Here is a 20,838-nt window from a genome sequence, read left to right as displayed (position 1 = left end):
ATCAGACTTACGGCATAGTGAGTTTAAATCACATTTAACCAGTGTATAATCTGCAGAACTGGAATATTAGAGGAGAGTTCATATAAAAAATACCACGTGGCTAAAATACAGCTTAGTATCATGATTTGTGGGACTTGAAACCATGGTACCACGGTACAATTTACAAATATTCACATTTCACTGTTTCAAATTCAAAATAGATCATTTGTGTAGATTCATGTAATTCAATGAGATTTGAGTTTTTAAAAATTCTTGCTACTTCACACTTAAGTACAAAACTTTTATGAAGGGTTTTTTTATAAAGGGAAAACAAAATCCAAAACCACATGGCCCTGTGTGAAAAACTTCATTCAAAAACTGCATGTTGTGTTTACTTGTTATATTTGATTAATATTTACTTTTTCTGATGATCTGAAACATTAAAGTGTGACAAACATGCAATAAAAAATTTAAATCAGGAAGGGGGCCAACACTTTTTCACACCACTGTATGTCTTGTAAAGTGCAGTCAAATGTGATTTGAGTAAATTACCATCCAGATAGCTATAATTTAATAATTAAAGAGTTTAAGTTACCTCGTAGAAAGTTCTGTGAGGGTTAGTATCAGGGGACAGAATGGTGATCTTGAATATCCCTGCAAATGTGTAGTTGCGCCAAAGTTGCTAACGTTGACCAGAAATGTTGTCTAGGTAGAATAGATAACTCAGGTTTTAATACAGCCACAGTACACAGGTGAAATACGACATCACCTCACCACCTCCCTTTGGTTTCGTTTCAGATACTTGGATATTTGAGCTGAGGGAGGAGTGATTAGGAAAACACGCCTCTTCTCATTTATACAACAACTTCACTGGACAGACTTCAGGAGTCGAAGGGCTTCGCTAACTTCACCTAACTCATTTTTATATCAATGGTATTTATTCTTTTATATTTTTGGGCTTAAACGACCGCAGAAATGACTCTACCATACTCCCAAAGCGTAACGACAATGAGGAAAGTGACCGTCGCGGAACCTAACACACGGACTGTCCTGACATCCACTCCTGTCGGGATAAGCGAAGGGTCGACGACTTACCGAACGGTAAACCTCGCGGGAGCACAGCTACAGCCGGTCCAGTACATTAACAGCCAAATGGAGGGGAACATGATGTACGGTGGCGCACGTTACCTGGTGCCTGTGCAGCAGCAGCAGCGGCCCTCGGAGTCCGTCGTGTACCTGAGCCAGGCGCCGCGCGTCATGCAGCAGGTGTACTTACAGAACGTTCAGCCCGTCAGCGTCAGCACCCTCGACGAAACCGACACCTACAGACAAATAGTGAGTGTTCATTCTGATTTCTTACTTTACCTTTTGTGTGACATTTGTGTCCAGATGTTGCATATCACTATCATTTAATTGATTAATATATGGTATTCACAATGCAACTGTTTACAGGGTTCCAGGTAGGTTGGAACAGTAGAAAATATTACCAAAATTGGTAAAAGACAAGATGCTGCTGATCAGATGCTGTCGTGTTAAAACAGCTGTAGGCTATTGAAGTTAAATCTCAGCACATAATGTAGTTCAAAAGTTTTAGGTTTCTTTAGCGCCCCCTAAGATCATAAATAACATAAAAAGTTTGATGAAATCTGGACATTGCGCATACAAGATACAGATCAATTTGTCATTATATATATATATATATTGGTGCCTTATCCTGAATCACTTTTGTAAGCCTGTAATAATTATTTATATTTTAGAGCAGTCATTTGGTCTTCTGTGCAGATAGTGCCATATAGAACATATCGAGGGGTGAGAACCAGAATAAGTGACATTTTTGGCGAAATGGAGATATATACATACAATGAAAGCTCTTAATGAGCTCTGTCGACTGGCTAAAGTACTGTCATCCATGAGTGTACAAATGCATATTATAAACAATTGAAATCAGTACACAAAGAGATCAAACTATCGTAAAATTTTAGTTTTGGCTCTCCTATAAAGAAATGTCACTTACGCCTTTTTGGTTCTCACCCCTCGATATATAGTGTAGCTTTAAATAATGTATTTTATGTATATTGTTTAACTGTTTACATTTTGCTGAGCAGCCTGTAATATGCTATTTAATATCAGGTTCTGCTGTGCAAATTCCCTCATTTGATACCACACCCTGCTATTGATCAGTGTACTTTTTGTGGACAATAATTGTGAACATGTTAAATAGTATTTTTTTAAAGTCAACAAAGGTTCTGTTTATTTACTAGAGTAAAAAGTGTGACAAACATGTGCGTTTACATGGGTGTAAGTGTAAGACAATGCATTCAAGAAGCCCTTATTTATTAATGCTTTCTTCTTCTGTATTCAGAACATAAATGGACAAGCATCTGTCCTCAGCCAGGTATCCAGTCCAGTCAAAAGCCCTCATCCATCTGAGGTAATGAAATCATGTTTATTGTGTATGCAAACAGGCATATAATCAGTAACATTTAAGGCTGAAAACTGTTAGTATGCATTCATACGGTTAGCACACAACACCTAAAGTTACCCTTGACTTGACTTTCATGCCTTGACGTGGAATACACGAGGTACTGAATTACACACACTTTCTTCTGGGTTTGTACATGCCTCTGGCCTGTGAGCTGAGCTGGGAGAACAAGCTTTAACGTTACCCAGGCTTTAGTGTGTGTTTAGTTGCACGCACATGCGAATATGGCAACAATTTATGCATTTGAGCACAAGTGCAGTACCTGTAGGGTTTAGGGTGTGTCTGACAGAAAGAATTGACTCAGTAATTCCCAGAGGAGACAGTGTGTTAACGCCCATTTAGATTGTGCCTGACAATAGTCATAATATTGCAAGGAAAGTGTTAGAGGGAGTTGCCATTTAACGCAACTGTTATTGTCCACCAGCCTGCAGGTGATAAGAAGATGACAGGTGTATGTTGGAAGAGCTTAAATGTGTACTACCGTGTAACACCTTGCTTTATATGACAAAATATTATTTCCCACTATCACACCAATAGCGTTTTTCAAAGTTAGTCTGCTTGTTTATTAAGAAGACAGCAGTGTAAGTAAAGATCATGCTTGAGAGATAAATTCAGATGTGAATTAAGTTAAATGTTACTTGTGAACAGAACATTTGTATTTTGTAACATTTCCATTCAAGCTGTAAGTTTGTAAAATTATGCAAAACGTGTCAAAATATAATTTTTACATGTAGTGTTTATATCTAGATATGAAATAAGGCTTGGAATGTGAGAAACAGGATAAGATGTCACACTCTAAAACAACTTTTTTAATAAAAAAAGAAAAAGAAATCGCTAATTAATAATAACAATTTAAGCTAAAAACATTATATTTTTATTGTGCTATAAAGTCAGTCTCTGACATTTAGACTTGACATAGAAGTCTTTTCACTGTACAAATTTGCAGGTCTTTCAAACATAATACGCAGCAGAAGGCAAAACATGGTTGCATTTAGTATTTTGTAAGTTGTCAGGTTTCTAGCAGCTTTATATATAAGATGGTCTGTATAGGTGTTGAAAATTCATTCTGTGGGTTAAACTAATGATGTGAAGGTCTAGTGTGTGCCATGTAAGGTTGAGTCATCAGTCTTTCATACAGCAGTTTGAAAAGCATTACACGCAATGATTAAAAGAGGGCTGTCATAGGGTTGTGCTTGCTGACATGCTGGGACAGGAGTTTGGAGCTTATCATCAAATTCAAGTTTCGTACTCATTGGAAGATTTGATTGTAATTAGGCATCTTGCCGTGGGGTTGTCTTAAATTTTAGGTTTGTAATGTGAGATAGCATTGAAGGCTGGTCTGGAGTTTCACATGATATCATTATGATGTCATTGGTCTGACACATGCAGCGATGAATAGAACAATTAACTTGAGTTCCTGAATATTTCATGAGAAGAAAGTGTGATGCATAACTGTATGTGAGGTTCTGTTATATTGAAATACCGTACAAGAATTGAAGCGATATAGGCAGACGTCACATTATAAAGAAGTTATTATAATTGCTGAAGTCAGACTTTGGTTCAATTATGTTGAAGAGTCTTGTTACTTGTTCGGTGCCTTGCTCAAGGGTCTCACCTCAGTCGTGGTATTGAGGGTGGAGAGAGTGTTGGTTAATCACTCCCCCACCTACAATCCCTGCCGGATCTGAGACTCGAACCCACGACCTCCAGCTTACAAGTCCAACTCTCTATCCATTAGGCCGCGACTGCCCTATTTTGCCTAATTTTGCCAGCTCAACTAAAAATAAAATTTCCAGAACCCATTTTTCAAAATTGAGTGACCTTTTGATAACCAACGGACTTGTGTGAAAGGTCTTGGCCTCAGCCTTGGGCTTTACATATACAATAAATTTGATGAAAATTATTAATTAAAATGACAGCCCTGATTTAAAGGCCAAGTACAAAGTATTTTCAGATATTTATTAACATGGTGGAATATATAAACATTTAATTTGTTTGTTTTTTGTATGGACCTGATTTAATATTTATTTTAGAATAACACATTGCAATGTAATGAAGCACTTCCTGCGCATTCCTGTACAGAGTTACAGCATTACAACAGAATGAAATTAGCATATAAGAGAAAGTTATCTGGAATTACTCTCAGAAATCTTCTGTGCACTGACTTCTCTATAACTCATATATCATTTTTAATGCATTATTAATCAGACTTAAAGAGTTGGATGATTCAGAACTTGATTAAAACGCTGACTCTTTTCCCATGATTTGACTGCTCGACAGCTCATGATTTAGGCATGACTCTTGCAAAACAGTGACTTGGAGCAAAATCTGAATGCAAAACCACGTTAAGCTTCAGTGTAATGAAGGAGAGGAATTACAGTATGTCAAAATATCATTCATATATTTTCATGCATTTGAACTGGCAGGTAAGACCTTAAGTAAATTGTCTTTCAAAATGAATCTGAAGGGTCAGGATTGCTTGATTATAAAAAGTTAAATGACATCAAAAATGTTCAACAACAGTGAAAAGGGTTCTTTGTAAAGGGATTCAGTTTATATTAATTTAGAACAATAATTACCTAATAAATAGTTTGAAATTATATTGATCGTTTTTATGTTGCATTATGCTTAAAAAATAAAACACAAAATGTATCTCCACTGGTTTCTTGCGGTCAGACACAACTTGAAAACCGAGCTCCTTCTTCCTTTCACTGTAGACCAGAGCAGTGACCTGCTGTTCTTATACTGGAACAGAGAGGCTTTTGGCTCACACATTGACCCATTTTTGCAGACAGTAAGGTATTGTGAAAAGGCAAAGCCAGAAAGGAAATACAGTCACACAGGTTTAGTAGCAATGATTGCCTTTATCCAGTGTCTTCTCATAATTCATGGGAATATGCTTATCAAAAGTTAGATAAGGTATAACTGTTTATTCAGCTTTATAACAAAGTGGAGGTACACTTAAGCCTACAGTTCCTAATTTCTGGGTAAAAATGTACTCAATTTTGCCAGCTCAACTAAAAATAAAATTTAAAAATAAAAATTTTGAATGACCTTTTGATAACCAACGGACTTGTGTGAAAGGTCTTGGCCTCAGCCTTGGGCTTTACATATACAATACATTTGATGAAAATGATTAATCAAATGACAGCCCTGATTTAAAGGCCAAGTACAAAGTATTTTCAGATATTTATTAACATGGTGGAATATATAAAAAATGTCTTTGTTTGTTTTTTGTATGGACCTGATTTAATATTTATTTTAGAATTACACATTGCAATGTAATGAAGCACTTCCTGCGCATTCCTGTACAGAGTTACAGCATTACAACCGAATGAAATTTGCATATAGGAGAAAGTTATCTGGAATTACTCTCAGAAATCTTCTGTGCACTGACTTCTCTATAACTCGTATATCATTTTTAATGCACACTCTTACTCCGGATGCACAAGTGGGAGTTTGTTGAACTGTTAGTTTTGGTGATACTACCTCTAGTGATTGAGTGAAACTAGAAGCACTAAACTCTATTATGTGCCCTTGCTTGCTGTGTGCAGAACCTGCTGCGACTTGTCAGACGCTAAACGTAATAATGTCCAAAGTACGTTTCAATCATTGATTATTTCTTATCTTTCTAATCTTGTAAGAACACACCCAAAAAACAATCTTTAATTTACACAACGCTATTCACTCATGCACAGTTAATCCTGTAAAAATCACAAGTTTAGTAATATGCGCAACTGCTAACAAACTCGGCTCATTGTTGTTGCAGCTTCAAACCGGTTTTTGCACAGCGGTCTCATTGGTGAGTCTACACAAACACACACCCAGTTAACACTGCCACTGCTCTTTCTGCCACAGAATGTGTGGAATGTTCTCAAGGACTGACACACCCACTGTCAAAAACACTTCTTTGTGAGAGCTCTCTAAACAGATGCTAACGCCTGCAGACACCTGGACAAGTTTCTCTTTTCCATAATGCTTCTGTTGCACTGTTAAACCTGCACTTTTTACTGTGAGAGAACAGTTGTAGGATACAGTTGCTGGTCTGGTAGAGCGTGGCACTAGCAACATTAAAAGGCCCTGCAGGTTATGTTATTCCATCAAAAAAGCACAATCACAAACACACTGACTGCAGTTGATGTGAAAAATGGTCAAATAATTAAATAAAAATATTTTTATTTATTTATTTTGAGAATTACAGTGGGATTCAAATTAGATTCTAATGAGAATCACTATTGAGAATAATAGAAAAAAAAAGCTAAAAGTGAAATGTCCAGTCATTGTAGTTGTCATTTTTAAATGTTATGTTTACATATGCAAAATGAGGCATTATCTAATTAAATATGCATTTTGCATACGTTTCCAAAATACACAAACACAATTTCTTCTAGTCTGAAACAACAGAAAGGCCAAAAAGTCCAAAATCTCAAAATTGATCAGTACCTGAAAAAAAGATTTTGCCTTTATTAATTTCTTATTTAATTTTTTATCTTTTGATTTTGGGTTGAAATATGACCTGTGCATTTTTGATGAGATTCTGTCAGTCACTTCTAACAGTTTTACTTAAAGTAGCAAACCAAGGAATGATGTATCAAAATTATGACTAGAGTAATGTCATAAAGGTAAACGACTTACAATTATGTCAATGCGATTTAAATATTTAAACCTTAGATCTCATGTAGTGTCAGTTCATTTATAGAATTATAAATGAACTGACACTACATGAGATCTAAGGTTTAAATATTTAAATCGCATTGCGGCTTCCATTCTCACTCGGTTTGCGAAGCGGAATGGAATGTGCTGATGATGTACCATGTCTGCGTGAAAAGGTTGTGTAGAGGTATGCAAATATATCTGTTGACAGTCAGGTAGGACAGCCTATTGTAGCCCTCGGAATGAGGGATATGATTGGATCAACATGTTATGGTCCTACACCTTCCACAGACGATATGAATACATAAATCCATTTAGACCACTAAACTTAGCAAATGCTATCGGGATATGAAGAGACTTTCAACCAGCATAACAAAAATGGTTTTTGAACCAAATCAATTACCCTGCCTTTAAAAGAGAAAACAGATATTTTACAATAGAAATTAAGGGATTTATTTGAATTTTTAAGATGACATAGCATTTTTTTTTTCATTGCAGAATGTAATGTAGCTCTTTATATAAGTTGGGTTAGATATTTAAATTATCCAACTTTATCTGCAAACGTTATATATTACAACATCATTATAATCTTTAAAGCAGCTTTTGAACATTGTGTATTGTGAAAAGCACTATGCAAATAAATTTAAGTTGACTTTGAAATGCAGAATTTGCATAAATACACTTCCATCAACAGCTTCAGTAGCTGCATGCCCCAATTTTTTTTTGCTGCTCCCCAAGATGCCTTAATTATGTATGGTCCACTCATTTCTCGGCATGTAGTTTTGTTTGCTGCTTTTAAGAGTATTGTTAGAGAAGTCCCTCAGGATTGTCTAATCTGGATCGATACACAGGTGTGGTGTTTCACTTACTATTCTTTGAGGTGTGAACTGGCTGATGTGTCTCACTCACAATCTAGTGTAAAGAATTTAACACATAATCGAAAAGGTTAAGCCTTATTTCTAAGCATACATAGACAGAGGTTATTGCCTTCTTGTTCATTGCCTTCTCTGGAAGTCGTGGCCTAATGGTTAGAGAGTAGGACTCGTAATCCAAAGGTTGCGGGTTCGAGTCTCGGGCCGGCAGGGATTGTAGGTGGGGGGAGTGAATGTCCAGCGCTCTCTCCACCCTCAATACCACGACTGAGGTGCCCTTGAGCAAGGCACCGAACCCCCAACTGCTCCCCGGGCTCCCCGGGCGCTGCAGCATAAATGGCTGCCCACTGCTCCGGGTGTGTGTTCACGGTGTGTGTGTGTTCACTGCTGTGTGTGTGCACGTTGAATGGGTTAAATGCAGAGCACAAATTCAGAGTATGGGTCACCATACTTGGCCGTATGTCACTTCACTTCACTTCACTTCACAAGTTTCCTCCATTTTGACCTACTAACTGTTACGTAAGAATCACATTTTACATGTTTCAAGGAAGAATAGTGTTGATCCTGTAGCTGATTTGTTTGCTGAGTTGATTAGCTGGTAATCTTACAGCATAGCATCTTTTGTAACTCAACAAAGGTTTTGCACTTCCACTCAAAATATCCTGTCCATTCTTTATGCCTTTTTCTAGTCGGAGCTGGTGGAGACTTCAAGCGTTCGAGAGGAAGTCATGGATCTGAGAGAAATAAAGAATGGTCTTTCTGAGATTAAGACCGAGGTTATCGATGTGGAACCGATCGCCAAGATGGACAACCGCTTCTTTGGCGAGCTTCTTGCCGAGGTTTACCGCAAGAACTCAGATATTCACACCTGCATCTCCGAGCATGTGGCCAAGATTCGCGGAAGGTGAGGCGCTCCTCTTTATTTATTATTAACGATCTAGTTCATCCTTCAGAATCTTAATGCTATTTTTAAAAAATCGTTATTTCATGATAAATACATTTTCGCAAACTATTTATAAAATTGCATCATTTAATTATAATTTAGATGTAGTTGTGCTGTGCAAATGTCATGTTTCATTTTTAGCTAATTCCTCTCTATTTGAAGATTTGCCCATTAACACTGTCAATCTAGATGACTGAAGACTTGACACATATTGAGAAAACCAATTACAGACCATTATCTGAAAGGAAATCTTACCCGTTTACTTAATCTGCAGTTACTTTCACAAATGATTTATTAGAGTGTTCAAAAACCTGAAACCTTGTCCAAAATTACAATGCTTAAATCCCGCGATTAATGGCGAGTTAAGAGGTTCTGTACTTAACACATTGGAAACGATTGTGAGAACAGCAACACCTCTGGACGCCTCTGCTTTAAGGCTCTCTTTTCTTTTTTCTTTTTTGACTCATTCATATTGTTCTTTGTCTCTGCAGGAAACACCTTCTGGACCCCACCATTGACTACAAGGTAGGGAGTGGCAAATTGTTTAATTCCTGTGGAGTTTGCTGAACGTTTTCCACGTTGCATAAAGGATTTCAAGTTTCAGTTGGTTAATTCTGAGCATTAATGTTATCATTAGCAATGAAATTGAGTCAATGACATTAATATCACTTTTGCATTTTTTGACAGTTGTTCAAAAAAAAAAAAAAAAAAAATACAGTTCATGGACATAGTAACTTCAGTGCATCTTCTCTATAATGAAAATGTTTTTAAATTTCATTTTTATATTTTTGTTGGGGCATAAAGTAAAAACATAAGTTGATAGATTTGTCCTGATATCATAATAAAGAATATTTATAAGAATAATTTTAATGTAATTCTTGAAAAGAAAAGCTTAAGTAGTATGTAGTGCATAATCTTTTTTTTTTTGTTTGTTTTTTATAAAGTTGTTAAACTTTTTACACTGAAGTTTTACACTGTGTGTGTGTGTGTGTGTGCAGGTGGAAAAAGAAGAAATAGACAGTCTCATTCCTAAAGGAGTGTCTGAACTGACTAAGCAACAAATCCGCTACCTGCTGCAGGTGAGAGCTTATAGACACGTTATGAATGTCTGCCTTGCCCACTTCCACTCAGCCCCATCCAGTACACCCCACCCTCAGACGCCTCTCCTGACAGCAGTGGATTATTCATTATGAGCCTATCCCAGGAACACATGTTCTCCTCCAGGCACAACGGATCCTCACAATTATTCTGTTTATTTCACATAGGAGTACAATAAAAATAGGCACCCACAGATATGTTGTTTAACATTATAGATGTGACGCATTCAACTTTGAGTTAGTTAGATTAGATTAATTGCTTAATGATTGATTAATGATTGTATATATGATTAGTTGTGAATAAATGTTCAGCAAATAATGTATATGATGCATGCTTTCTCTTCTTTCTCTCATGTAGACTCGATTGACGGCTGATAAGACCATGCGTCTGTTGATGGCCACGTTCAGCAGTCTGCGAGAGGAGCTAGTGCATATGCAGGACGATCTGAGGGTGAGTACAATCATTCTACCACTAAACTAACCCACAGCCTCCTGTCCTGTAGAAACGATCTCCAGTTTCCACTGTAGATGTGGCGATGAAATATATCAGGTTCTGCCCCGTGGGCGTGCGTTTGTTGTACAACCCAGCTTTCAGCTAACCTTGTCTTTTTCAAGGTGTGATGCGTGTATGATTCAGGTGTATGATGTTACAGCTATACAACAGCCCTTCAAAAATTATGTTAGCTTAATTTTGTTGCAAATAAAACTATTTTGTGTTTTCTTTTGTACATGGGAAAATTACAAGACTTTTATATGTTAACTATAGTAATATGCATGTTGTTTTTGCAAGTCCAATTTTAGATTATTGTGGTATATCACAAAAAGATAACCTGCTTTGTTGGTACAGCAAGGGGTAACTCTTCCAGAGCTTTCATTTCCTGTTTGACTGAATAAAGCTTCTGCGGAGTTAAACATAAACCATCATCTGCAAATACATGCACATCTTTTCAGTCGGTAAGCCATCATGGTGTGGCCAACGGCTACTTAAGACTACAGCAACTACAGTGTTTGTAATTTTCACTAATTATTCAATCACTTAATTATGTGCTAAAAATAGCAGAAACTGAAACTGCTGATTGAGCAATATAGAAGTGCACATACATGTGTACAACATCTGACTGGTCAGTTGAGGCCTTCTGCTGCCACATATTTTTGTTATGACTAGGGCTGAACGATTTTGGGAAAATCTGATTGTGATCATTTTTTTTTTTTTAATAGTAACATTTCATTATGCCTACAAAATACTACTATTAATAATAGTAAAGGTACTGTAAAATACATTTCTATTATGATTACTACTACTAAATTAAATAATACATTTTACTATTGTAATATTTTACTTTAAAATTTTAAATATTTTTGAAAAATAATATGTTGTTACAAATAACTGTAAAATTACTATTCCTTACATTTATGTCTTAATTTCTTCATTTTCAAACGTTAATCCATAAAGCTTTTATTTTGCTAAAAAAACCGTAGTGAGCCCTTAAAGCTTCTCTTTTGTTGACAGCAGCAGGTTTATAAGTGCTTCTTATTTCAAGAAGATTGTTGGCGCATGTTGCCTTCCCAAATGCATGTTATAAGCAATTCAAACTCAGAGCAGATGCAGAGATGATTTCAAGTGAAGCAGAATTTACTGTCAACTAAGCCGATCACAATGACGTGCTTTACTCTAAAGTAGTGCTGTCAAACGATTAATCGCGATTAATCGCATCCAAAATAAAAGTTATTGTTTATATGTTTAATATATGTGTGTGCACTATGTGCATTTATATATATATACACATATATATTTTGAAAATATGTAAGTGTTGTAGCTTGTTCAGGGTTTTTTTTTTTTTTTTTTAGAAAACAGCCTGTCTTTGTTAACAGACACATTTGCACCAAACGTGTTGCTTTAAAACTTAAAGTATGACAAGCGTTTCTCCCTTTTGAACACCCAAAAGTCTATTTTTATTACACTAACCGTGCACCGTTATATGGTTGGTTGCATTTGGATTTATTGTGTGCGTTTTATTGTGCAGCGTCTGGAGAGTGAGAAGGAGGAGCTGGAGAGAGATCTGAGCTTCAAGGCAGATCAGGCTCTACAATACGACAGACTACTGGAGACCGTACGTGATCACAACAGACAACTGCAGGTAGGGGGCGCCACCACAAAACTTCCTTTTATCACCCTTCATCGCTTCTGCAAAAAATAAAACATCAATAGCACTCATATAATCATGACATTATATGATAAATGTAGATCCATTTCTGATCTTCACACACTTCTTTAACTCAGGCGGCTGTGAAGGAAAGTAATATTTCTCAGCGTACTCTAGAAAGTCAGCTACTGACCATTCAGAGCAAAGACCCCAGCAAAGACTTCCGTATTAAAGAATTGGAGGGAAGCAAGAGAGCCCTGGAGCAGGAAAATGAGTTGCTCAGGAAAAAGGTAACTCGTTTTTACGATTTATTCTGTATTTCAATTGCATGTGTTAAAGTAAATCACTTATTTACTTTAGAATTATACACACTTGCAATAAACTAAACAATAATGCTGTTTTTTGTAATTACTACTACTTACAAAAACTTGTTGTGAACATGTAGATTTAATTAAGTCTACGTGTTGTTACATGAGCAAATATATAAAAAAAAAACTACAAAATATACATGACTTACAAGAACAGTTCTTAATTAATTTCCAGACAGTTATGAATTAAATTGATGGTTCATTGAGTCACATCCCTCACCTCTCTGTTTGCCTGCTTCACTAAACTTTTCATTAATAGAACTGACACAGAGTCAATAGTTCATAAAGGAGACTACACTGGTCACACTGCATGTTTTTGTGCAGCAAAAGCAACGCAGATGGTTCATGGAAAACTCATTTAGACTGTGGCTCATCCAGTCCAATTATAGATTTTCTAATATGATGTTTCAGTATTTACTGTTGTTAAATACAGTGATTATTAGGAGTCTTTTATCCTGTAAATTCTAAGGTCTTATTTTTGCCTTCTCTCATTGTCTTCCTTTTAATGTTTTGTGTGGGTGTATGGCATCTCTTCCACAGTTGGCAGGGCAGTGCAGTAGTTCCACTGTCCAAATCAAAACACAGGAGCTGTCCAGAGAGTATGATCAGATGCTGAAAGATCTACGAGAGGAGAAGGACAGAGAACTCAAGAGCCTGCGGGTAAATAAATAATAAGTAAAAAATGGTAAAGTTGGTATAATACACAGCCTCAAGTTGCTTATCACCTTGGCGTCAAGACCAATATGATAAAGATTCAAATGTAAACTGACTCAAATATAGTTATGTGTCCAAATTATAGGCTGTGTATGGTTGGCAAACGATTTAGTGTCATACACTACCGTACACATTTTTGGGGTTGGTAAGATTTTCTGAATGTTTTTGAAAGAAGTTTATTTTGCTCACCAAGACTGTATTGATTAACATCACAGTAAAAACTGTAATAATGTAAAATATTAATAGAATTTAAAATTGCCATTTTCTATTTGAATGTATTTTGAAATGTACTTTATTCCTGTGTTGACAAATCTGAAATTTTAGTGTTTCAGTGTCACATGATCCTTCAGAAATATGCTGATTTGGTGCTCAATAAACATTTCTTGTTATTATCGATATTAAAAACAGTTGTGCTGCTTAATATCATTATGGAAACCTTAAACATTTTGTCAGGATTTTAGGATTCTTTGATGAATAGAAAGTAAAAAAAAACCCCACCATTTTATAAAAATAGAAATTGTGACATTTTAAAAGTCTTTACTGTCAATTGAATGCATCCTTGTCGAATAAAACTACTAATTTCTTTAAATAAATAAATCTAACTAACCCAAACTTGTGAACAGTAGTGTAGAATCCTTCAAATGCGCAGTCAATACATATAAAATTAAATTCTATATTACATTCAATGCATATACCATTCATTTATTTATTCTTTTCTAGACTCAACTTATAAAGATCCAGACCGAGCGCACCATTACGCATACCTCTGACAGCGGTTTGGAGATGCGTATCTCTGAGCTCCTGTCCAAACTAGAACAACGTGAAAGTGTCATCAAACACCAGGAAGAGGTACGTCAACACTATTATACAGACATAAAATGCTTTGTCAGAGTTGTTTTTAACAAGCACACAAAGCAGTTGTCATCAGTTCTGCCATGTGATGCGACAGGGTGACATTTGCCCAATGTTTTCTTGAGTTATGGCCATCATCAGTTACCAAAATTTGACAGCTTGGAAGCCTGCTAGAAAAACATACAGTTCAATGTGTTGTGTCGCTGCCTTTTTTGAAGCTTTCATTTCTGTCATGCTATGTAACATATGCTGTCTCATTCTGGAAATGCCTCAGCAACATTTTTTTTCATACCATACTGACATGTTCAGAAACAGACTTTGTGTTGTTTTCCTTAAGTCAGTGAATGAAGACGTAGTTCTCATTATCAGGAGCGGCAACTGGCATCTTAGTTCACATTCTTTTGTTTTTTTCGGCCTTTGCATTACCTCAGCCTCATTACTTTTAAGGAATGTGAATTCATTGTACAATTTGAACAGATACCACTCTTCTTTCCTACTGGAGTACTTCATTCTGACCTTTGACCTTGCACTTTCAGGAAATCAGGCGACTCAAACAGCCGAAGGTCGACAACTCCAGCAGTACAACGAGGACTGTCGTTACCAAGAGGTGTGTGTGGGTGTTTACTGCATATAAGAACCATGTGGAAACTAAACTGCAATTCAGTCCTAATCGGCATTGTAAACATTTTCTTATCATGAACAGATACATGAACCAGTACCCTCTTCTGGGTCTGCTGAGTGACGAGTACCAGTACACACCACCCATTAAAGAGGACAGGACTGTCGTCATCGAGAGTACGGGGGTCAGCACACGAATCATCTAGAATGTAAGACTTTCCATTGTTTGGAAAGGGACACATTTCTCTAGGTGCAGGGTAAACATGGCTTGTACCAATGATGTTTTGACATAAAAGCTTTTAGAAAAGGAGGGCATTTACATAGAAGTCTTAAAGGTACAGTAACCCAAAACCTTTACCACAAATGGTCAAATAAAACTAAAGTCTGAATTTATTATAGAATTTTTTATACAGTGCCCTCCACTAATATTGGCACCCTTGATAAATATGAGCAAAAAAATCTAAACCTGACTGCCTCTGTTAGAAATCGTATAATGGCCCGTGTTGGGATCTTCCACCAGGACAACAATCCAAAACAAACATCAAAATAAAAACACCAGAAATGGGTCACTGAGCACAAAATGAATTTTTTTACCATGGCTGTCCCTGTCCTCTGACCCGAACCCTACAGAAAATGAGTGGGGTGAACTGAAGAGAAGAAGTACTAACATGGAGCTGTGAATCTGAAGGATCTGGAGAGATTCTGTATGAAGAAAATGGCCTCTGATCTCTTATCAGGTGTTCTCCAAACTCTTCAGGCATTATAGGAGAAAACTCAGAGCTCTTACTCTATGAAAAGGACGTTGCAATAATTGGGTGCCAATAATTATGGCCAACATCAACTAGAGAAAGCATTTATTTCCCAATGAGATTTCCCCCCACTTTCAATTGTTTTACTTCAATGATAGGTTGGAATTTTGTGAATTTTTTGAATGAAAGATCAAAAGGATAAACAATGCAGATTTATTTTCACAGCCACCTTTGCTCATATTTATCAAGGGTGCCAATATTAGTGGAGGGCACTGAATATACACTAATATTACATACACTACCGTTAAAAAGTTTGTTTTAAGAAAGTAAACACTTTATTCAGCAAGGATGAATTAAATGAAAGACATTTATAATGTTACAAAATATTTTTGGTTTAAAATTGTTCTTTTAAACTTTTCATTCATCTAAGAATCCTGAATATTAGAATAATTTCTAAAGGATCATGATTGATAGATAGATAGATAGATAGATAGATAGATAGATAGATAGATAGATAGATAGATAGATAGATAGATAGATAGATAGATAGATAGATAGATAGATAGATAGATGATAGATTTTTTCAGTTCTCAGTGGTACATGTTTATTTCCTGAAAAAGAAACAAAATGGTATGAAGAAACTGTTTGCTGTAGTTGCACTAGAAGTTTCACATGATTTCCATCATTTCACACCTTGTCCAAAGCATTTATCTTAAGCATGTGTTTGTCTGGGAACAGAACACTGAAGTACACTGTTCAGTAGTTAATAATAGATCGCTCCCTGGCGTAGAGGGCCCATGCTAAATTCTACTTGAGCATACATGAATGAGGCTGTCATTCTGAGTCCAAATTATTATGTCATTGAACTGGTCACAAACTAACTTTTTGCCAGTGACCTCATTATTTTACACACAATAAAAGATGAAACAACTAAATGATGCAATATAGCAGAGTGCATATTTAATCACAATGCTGCTTAAACGAAGAATTGTCTTTCCATAAGCACAACAAAGAGCACTGAAAACTGAGGTGCTGTGATCTTGCACTAGTTTTGAACGTTAACTGCAGCCCAGTGAATGTTTCCATCGACACCAGCAGTGCCAGAACGTCTTTACAAAAATGGGTTGAGTTGACAAATCTCATAGTCATATTTTCAGAATGGATGAAGCAATGTTTCAAAATCTCATTGGCGTATGGGTGTACTTTCTGGGAAGGAAGCCAGTGCGTCTGTATCCACTGAGTTTCCACATATTCGCATCAGAATGGGGACAGACTGGGCTGGAATTCAAGGTTTACTACAAAGAAAGTCAGAGAAGTTTGCCAGCAACATTTTATCATTCACACTACTACACAAAACAAATCATGAAATCCGGCAAGCGTTCTGGAGCTATAATAAACGCTGACGGGGGAAGTCCCAGAATTAGATAAGATAGTTATCAATTGGTCAGTGAATAAGAATAAGCTGTCTACTGAATTCCTCCCTTTGTGTTCTGTTGTTACCAATCCTTAAAGAACTCTTTCATTCTGACAGGAATGAACAGGAAAAAGATTTAGAGGCCCCCCGTTTTCCCCGTCCAGATCTCAATCCCTTCCTCTCTCCCTGCATGCTGTCCTCTTTCCAGTGGCTCCTATTGGTGATGGTGGTGCTGACTTTTTAGTTTCCAAGCTTTGGATTTGGATAACGCCATATGAAGTAAGAACTAAAACGGCCTTTAATGACAGCTGACACACAATCTTTCAGAAGCATTGTTTTTGTTATAATACCATGTGACTACTGATATTTATTTTTATATTTTTGAGTCATCTCTTCATATGATGCACCACAACCTTTAGTAGCCTCCTGTCAACACTACTGTAAGCATTAATATTTGGAGACAAATGATTTGCAAGTATCATATACCTTGACTGGAATAAAAGTTGAGCATTGTCAGTAATGTAAAAGGTGATTGCTGGTTTTCTTATTCATTTGGGTATAATAATTATGCTAATTTTATTCGTTTTTTTTATTGTTATGTGACAGAGGAGATGCTTTATGTAAATGATCACATTATCTGTTTACAAAGCTGTCAGATGTTGTAACTGACACAAGAAGGCGCCAACACAGTAATCAGCCAATGCCAAATATCTGCTTATTTATTGGTCTGGCTGATACTTCGGTAGACCACTAATATGTAATGTAAGCTGGTGAGGGGTTTTACTGCTTTAAAGTGGTTGATAGCACATGGGGTAACAGTGATTGCTGTATGCGATCTATAAATTCTTACAGCTATACTGTATGGAAAATGAAATCTGTCAAATGGTCACTTATGTCCTATATCTAAACATTGGTTATAAATCAAATTAACAAAAACTCTTCTCAGTAGACACTGGCAGTTATAGGGCCTCCATAAACATTTCTGTTTTTATAGTCTGAAACTACTGGGATGTTTTTGTCATGTTACATTGAATGTTTCTGCAATATCTGCATGAATCAAGTGTTGTTGTTTTTACTTATTCTTCATAAGACTGACACTTGCCATGTTTGAGTGTGCAGTTTTCTAGGATTAACTTTATTTCTGTGCAATTGTGTGCAAGACTTGGCTTAAAGTGGTTTGTGATGTCATCAAGCGTAGATTGTAGCATTCCAGGTAGCTTGGATATCTAGACATTTTTTTTTTGATGTCTTGATGTGAAATTCTTCTCTTAGAACTCCATAACAATTCTGCGTTCAAATAAAAATGATGTTTGATGTGTGAGATCCTGACTAAATGCATCTTATCTGTTAAAATGTTGGAGTGCCCCTTTAAATTCTTAAATTTTACAATCAAAGTGTTACATCTGCAGCATTTATCTCTTTTGTGGATGTAACTTTACATCTTGTAACTCTTTGCGCTTGAAATAAAGAATTATTTGACCTCTTGACATCTAAGGGTGTTTATTTCTCTTGTACATTGAACCTGAACTCCAAAGTTATTTTGTTTGTTTTTTATATATTGCAGTAATATATATATATATATATATATATATAATAGAATTAGTGTTATTTTAGTATTTGTATACTATATTTTGTATTTGATTCTCACTTTAATTTTACTTGTTCAGTTTTTTTAATGTCTAAATGGTTTTAATTTAAAAAGAGAGTCAAGAAACAGCTAGTCTATTCACCAGAGGGCGCTAAACAATAACTTTTCTTTTCTATCACAGGACAGCGATTAAACTTCCCCTCCATCTGCACAATGAGGTCATTATATCTGAAAGGGCTTGACTACCATTTTGATTCATAAAATGGAGTAAATTGAAAGTATTTCTTACGATAATCCTGAAAGTTAATTTCAAAATGCAAACAACGGCAATGAACTTTCCGTTATTTAGTTATTCAGGCACTGTGCATATAGGCCTAAAAACGTAATTTGTAAAATATAATATCACCAGAGGTCTATAAAATAAAACTTATATGAGTGTCCTGAAAGACAAACAATTTGTTTGCACCATACTACAACATTTACAAATATGAGATGCAGTAACAGATAACGATGACATAATCAGAGATCAAATCAAATTGGATCTTCAGCTCAAATTTGGCAGAACCTCTTCAAAAAATCAGCCCACACCCATCAGCGAGGCGCTAAACACTACCAGTGCCTGCTGTCCCACAGCACCTACAAAGACTTTAAGAACAGACATCACCCCAGACTAATGACATTTCCCCTTCACTCGTTTGCTAGCTCTCTCTCTCTCTCTCTCTGGATGATCCCACGGCCCTGCTGTGCTGTACAGTACAGTGGGAGAGCAGGGGCAGTAATGCAAAGGCATTGATTATGGCTGATAATTCAGAGCTTTGATGTGGATAATGCAGCCAATCTCTTCCTGCACTGGCCGTGCACTCCCAGCCCCTGGGGCCACAGAGGATATTGGGTTTACAGACACTGCTCAGTCTCTCTCTCTCTCTATCACTCAGTCTATCTCTCGTGCGCACTTCTATGTGCTTTTGACTTTGGCAAGATGCAGTATTTTATTATACAGATTTGTGTTATAATACTGTATTTTATTAACCGTTAAGCTGATTATTTTTTAAGAGGAAACATTGAGGTTTTTCTGTCTTGGGTTGCTTTATGTTTTCATGTTTGTGTGTGTGTGTGTGTTTCAGGTATACCTTACATTATAGGGAAAAATGTCCCCACAAAGATGGCAATATCCAAAATCCTTATCCGAGTGGGAACATTTTTTGGACATCTAAAAATGGAGAAAATTAAGTTTAGGGTAGGTTTAAGGTAAGGAGATAGGAAATACAGTTAGCACCGTATAAAAACCATTACATCTACGTGAAAATCTGTGTGTGTGTGTGTGTGTGTGAATACCTGTGCTGCATCCTCTGAGAATGCTTGTGTGTGTCAGGATGTGTTTCTCTTGTGTAAATCATGTGTTCCATGATCTTTTTTTCCTCTGTTTCTCCAGTGTGTCTCCACTGTATTTATTTAGTTGTGTCTGTTTGTGTCTGGAATCCTTTGCATGGGCTGTTTTTCCCATTTCCCGGAGACACTGATTCATGTGAATAGACGCAGACTCGTTTAAAAAAAGAAAGGAACTAACTTATTTTTCACTATTTTTTGAGCTGCAGTTGACTTAGACCCGAATGCTCAGTTGGTGCTGTTTTTGCATAAATAAACACGTCATGCAAAATATGTTTATTTTTTTATGTAAATAACACATCATTGTGCATCTTATATGTCCTTTTGTCCCTGTGAATTTAAGAATACACTTTTCACACTCTCACTATTTTTTTGTCTGCTAACGTTGTTGTAGTCCTCTGTTTTGTGATATTATGTCGTGATACTATATTGTCATGTGAATAAAATTGGAATTTCTTTTTTTAGGGTATGTAGTATTTGAAATGAATTTGAACTGAGGTAACAAACAAAATATTAAGGAAAATAAATTTAAATTCAAATTGTATAATTGAATTGTGTAATTGAATAATTAGAAAATCAAGGTTTGTTACAGTTTTGTACAATACATTTTGCACTAATAACAGAAACTTCATGTCATTTTTCAAAACTCTAGACACATAATTTCAACACTTTTCCAAATGTTTGGATACAATACACGAGTCAAAGATCTTTTGTGCATTGAACTAAAATCACTGGTTCAAAATGACACAACATCAAAGTATTACTATTTCAAAATGCAACTCACATTACATCTGAATTGAGTGTCTATTCATTTCATTATAATGATCTAACCATTGCTACAGGAACACTCCAGTTGATATTTTACTGTAGTTTTATCTCTTTTTTTGTCTTATTTAATTTTTTCTTATCTAAAGTTTTTTGAAAAACCTGTTGAGTTGATTATTTCATCAACAATTTTCAAATTTTGTTTAATGATTCC

The 20,838-nt window shown here is 36.0% G+C and overlaps 1 protein-coding gene across 2 annotated transcripts; it reads left to right on the top strand.

Annotated features, from left to right (window-relative positions):
* Positions 1-824: 824 nt before the first annotated feature.
* On the top strand, positions 825-20,322 carry LOC306856245 (protein POF1B-like). Of its 2 annotated transcripts, none has more exons than XM_079395398.1 (13): positions 825-1,314; positions 2,342-2,410; positions 8,676-8,890; positions 9,421-9,454; positions 9,928-10,008; positions 10,385-10,477; positions 12,051-12,164; positions 12,308-12,460; positions 13,079-13,198; positions 13,973-14,101; positions 14,641-14,711; positions 14,808-14,931; positions 17,003-18,373. In XM_079395398.1, the coding sequence occupies exons 1-12, from the start codon at positions 955-957 to the stop codon at positions 14,926-14,928; spliced, it is 1,560 nt and encodes a 519-aa protein (XP_079251524.1). In that variant the 5' UTR covers positions 825-954; the 3' UTR covers positions 14,929-14,931; positions 17,003-18,373. The 2 variants fall into 2 exon arrangements, with proteins under 2 accessions (XP_079251524.1, XP_079251525.1); XM_079395399.1 differs by lacking the exon at positions 17,003-18,373 and adding an exon at positions 19,598-20,322 and having other exon boundaries at positions 835-1,314.
* Positions 20,323-20,838: the final 516 nt, after the last annotated feature.

The sequence above is a fragment of the Barbus barbus genome (assembly GCF_936440315.1).
Source record: "Barbus barbus genome assembly, chromosome: 36".
Classification (NCBI taxonomy): Eukaryota; Metazoa; Chordata; class Actinopteri; order Cypriniformes; family Cyprinidae; genus Barbus; species Barbus barbus.
Note: the sequence above shows the minus strand (reverse complement) of the source record. Positions and strands in the feature narration are given on the sequence as shown.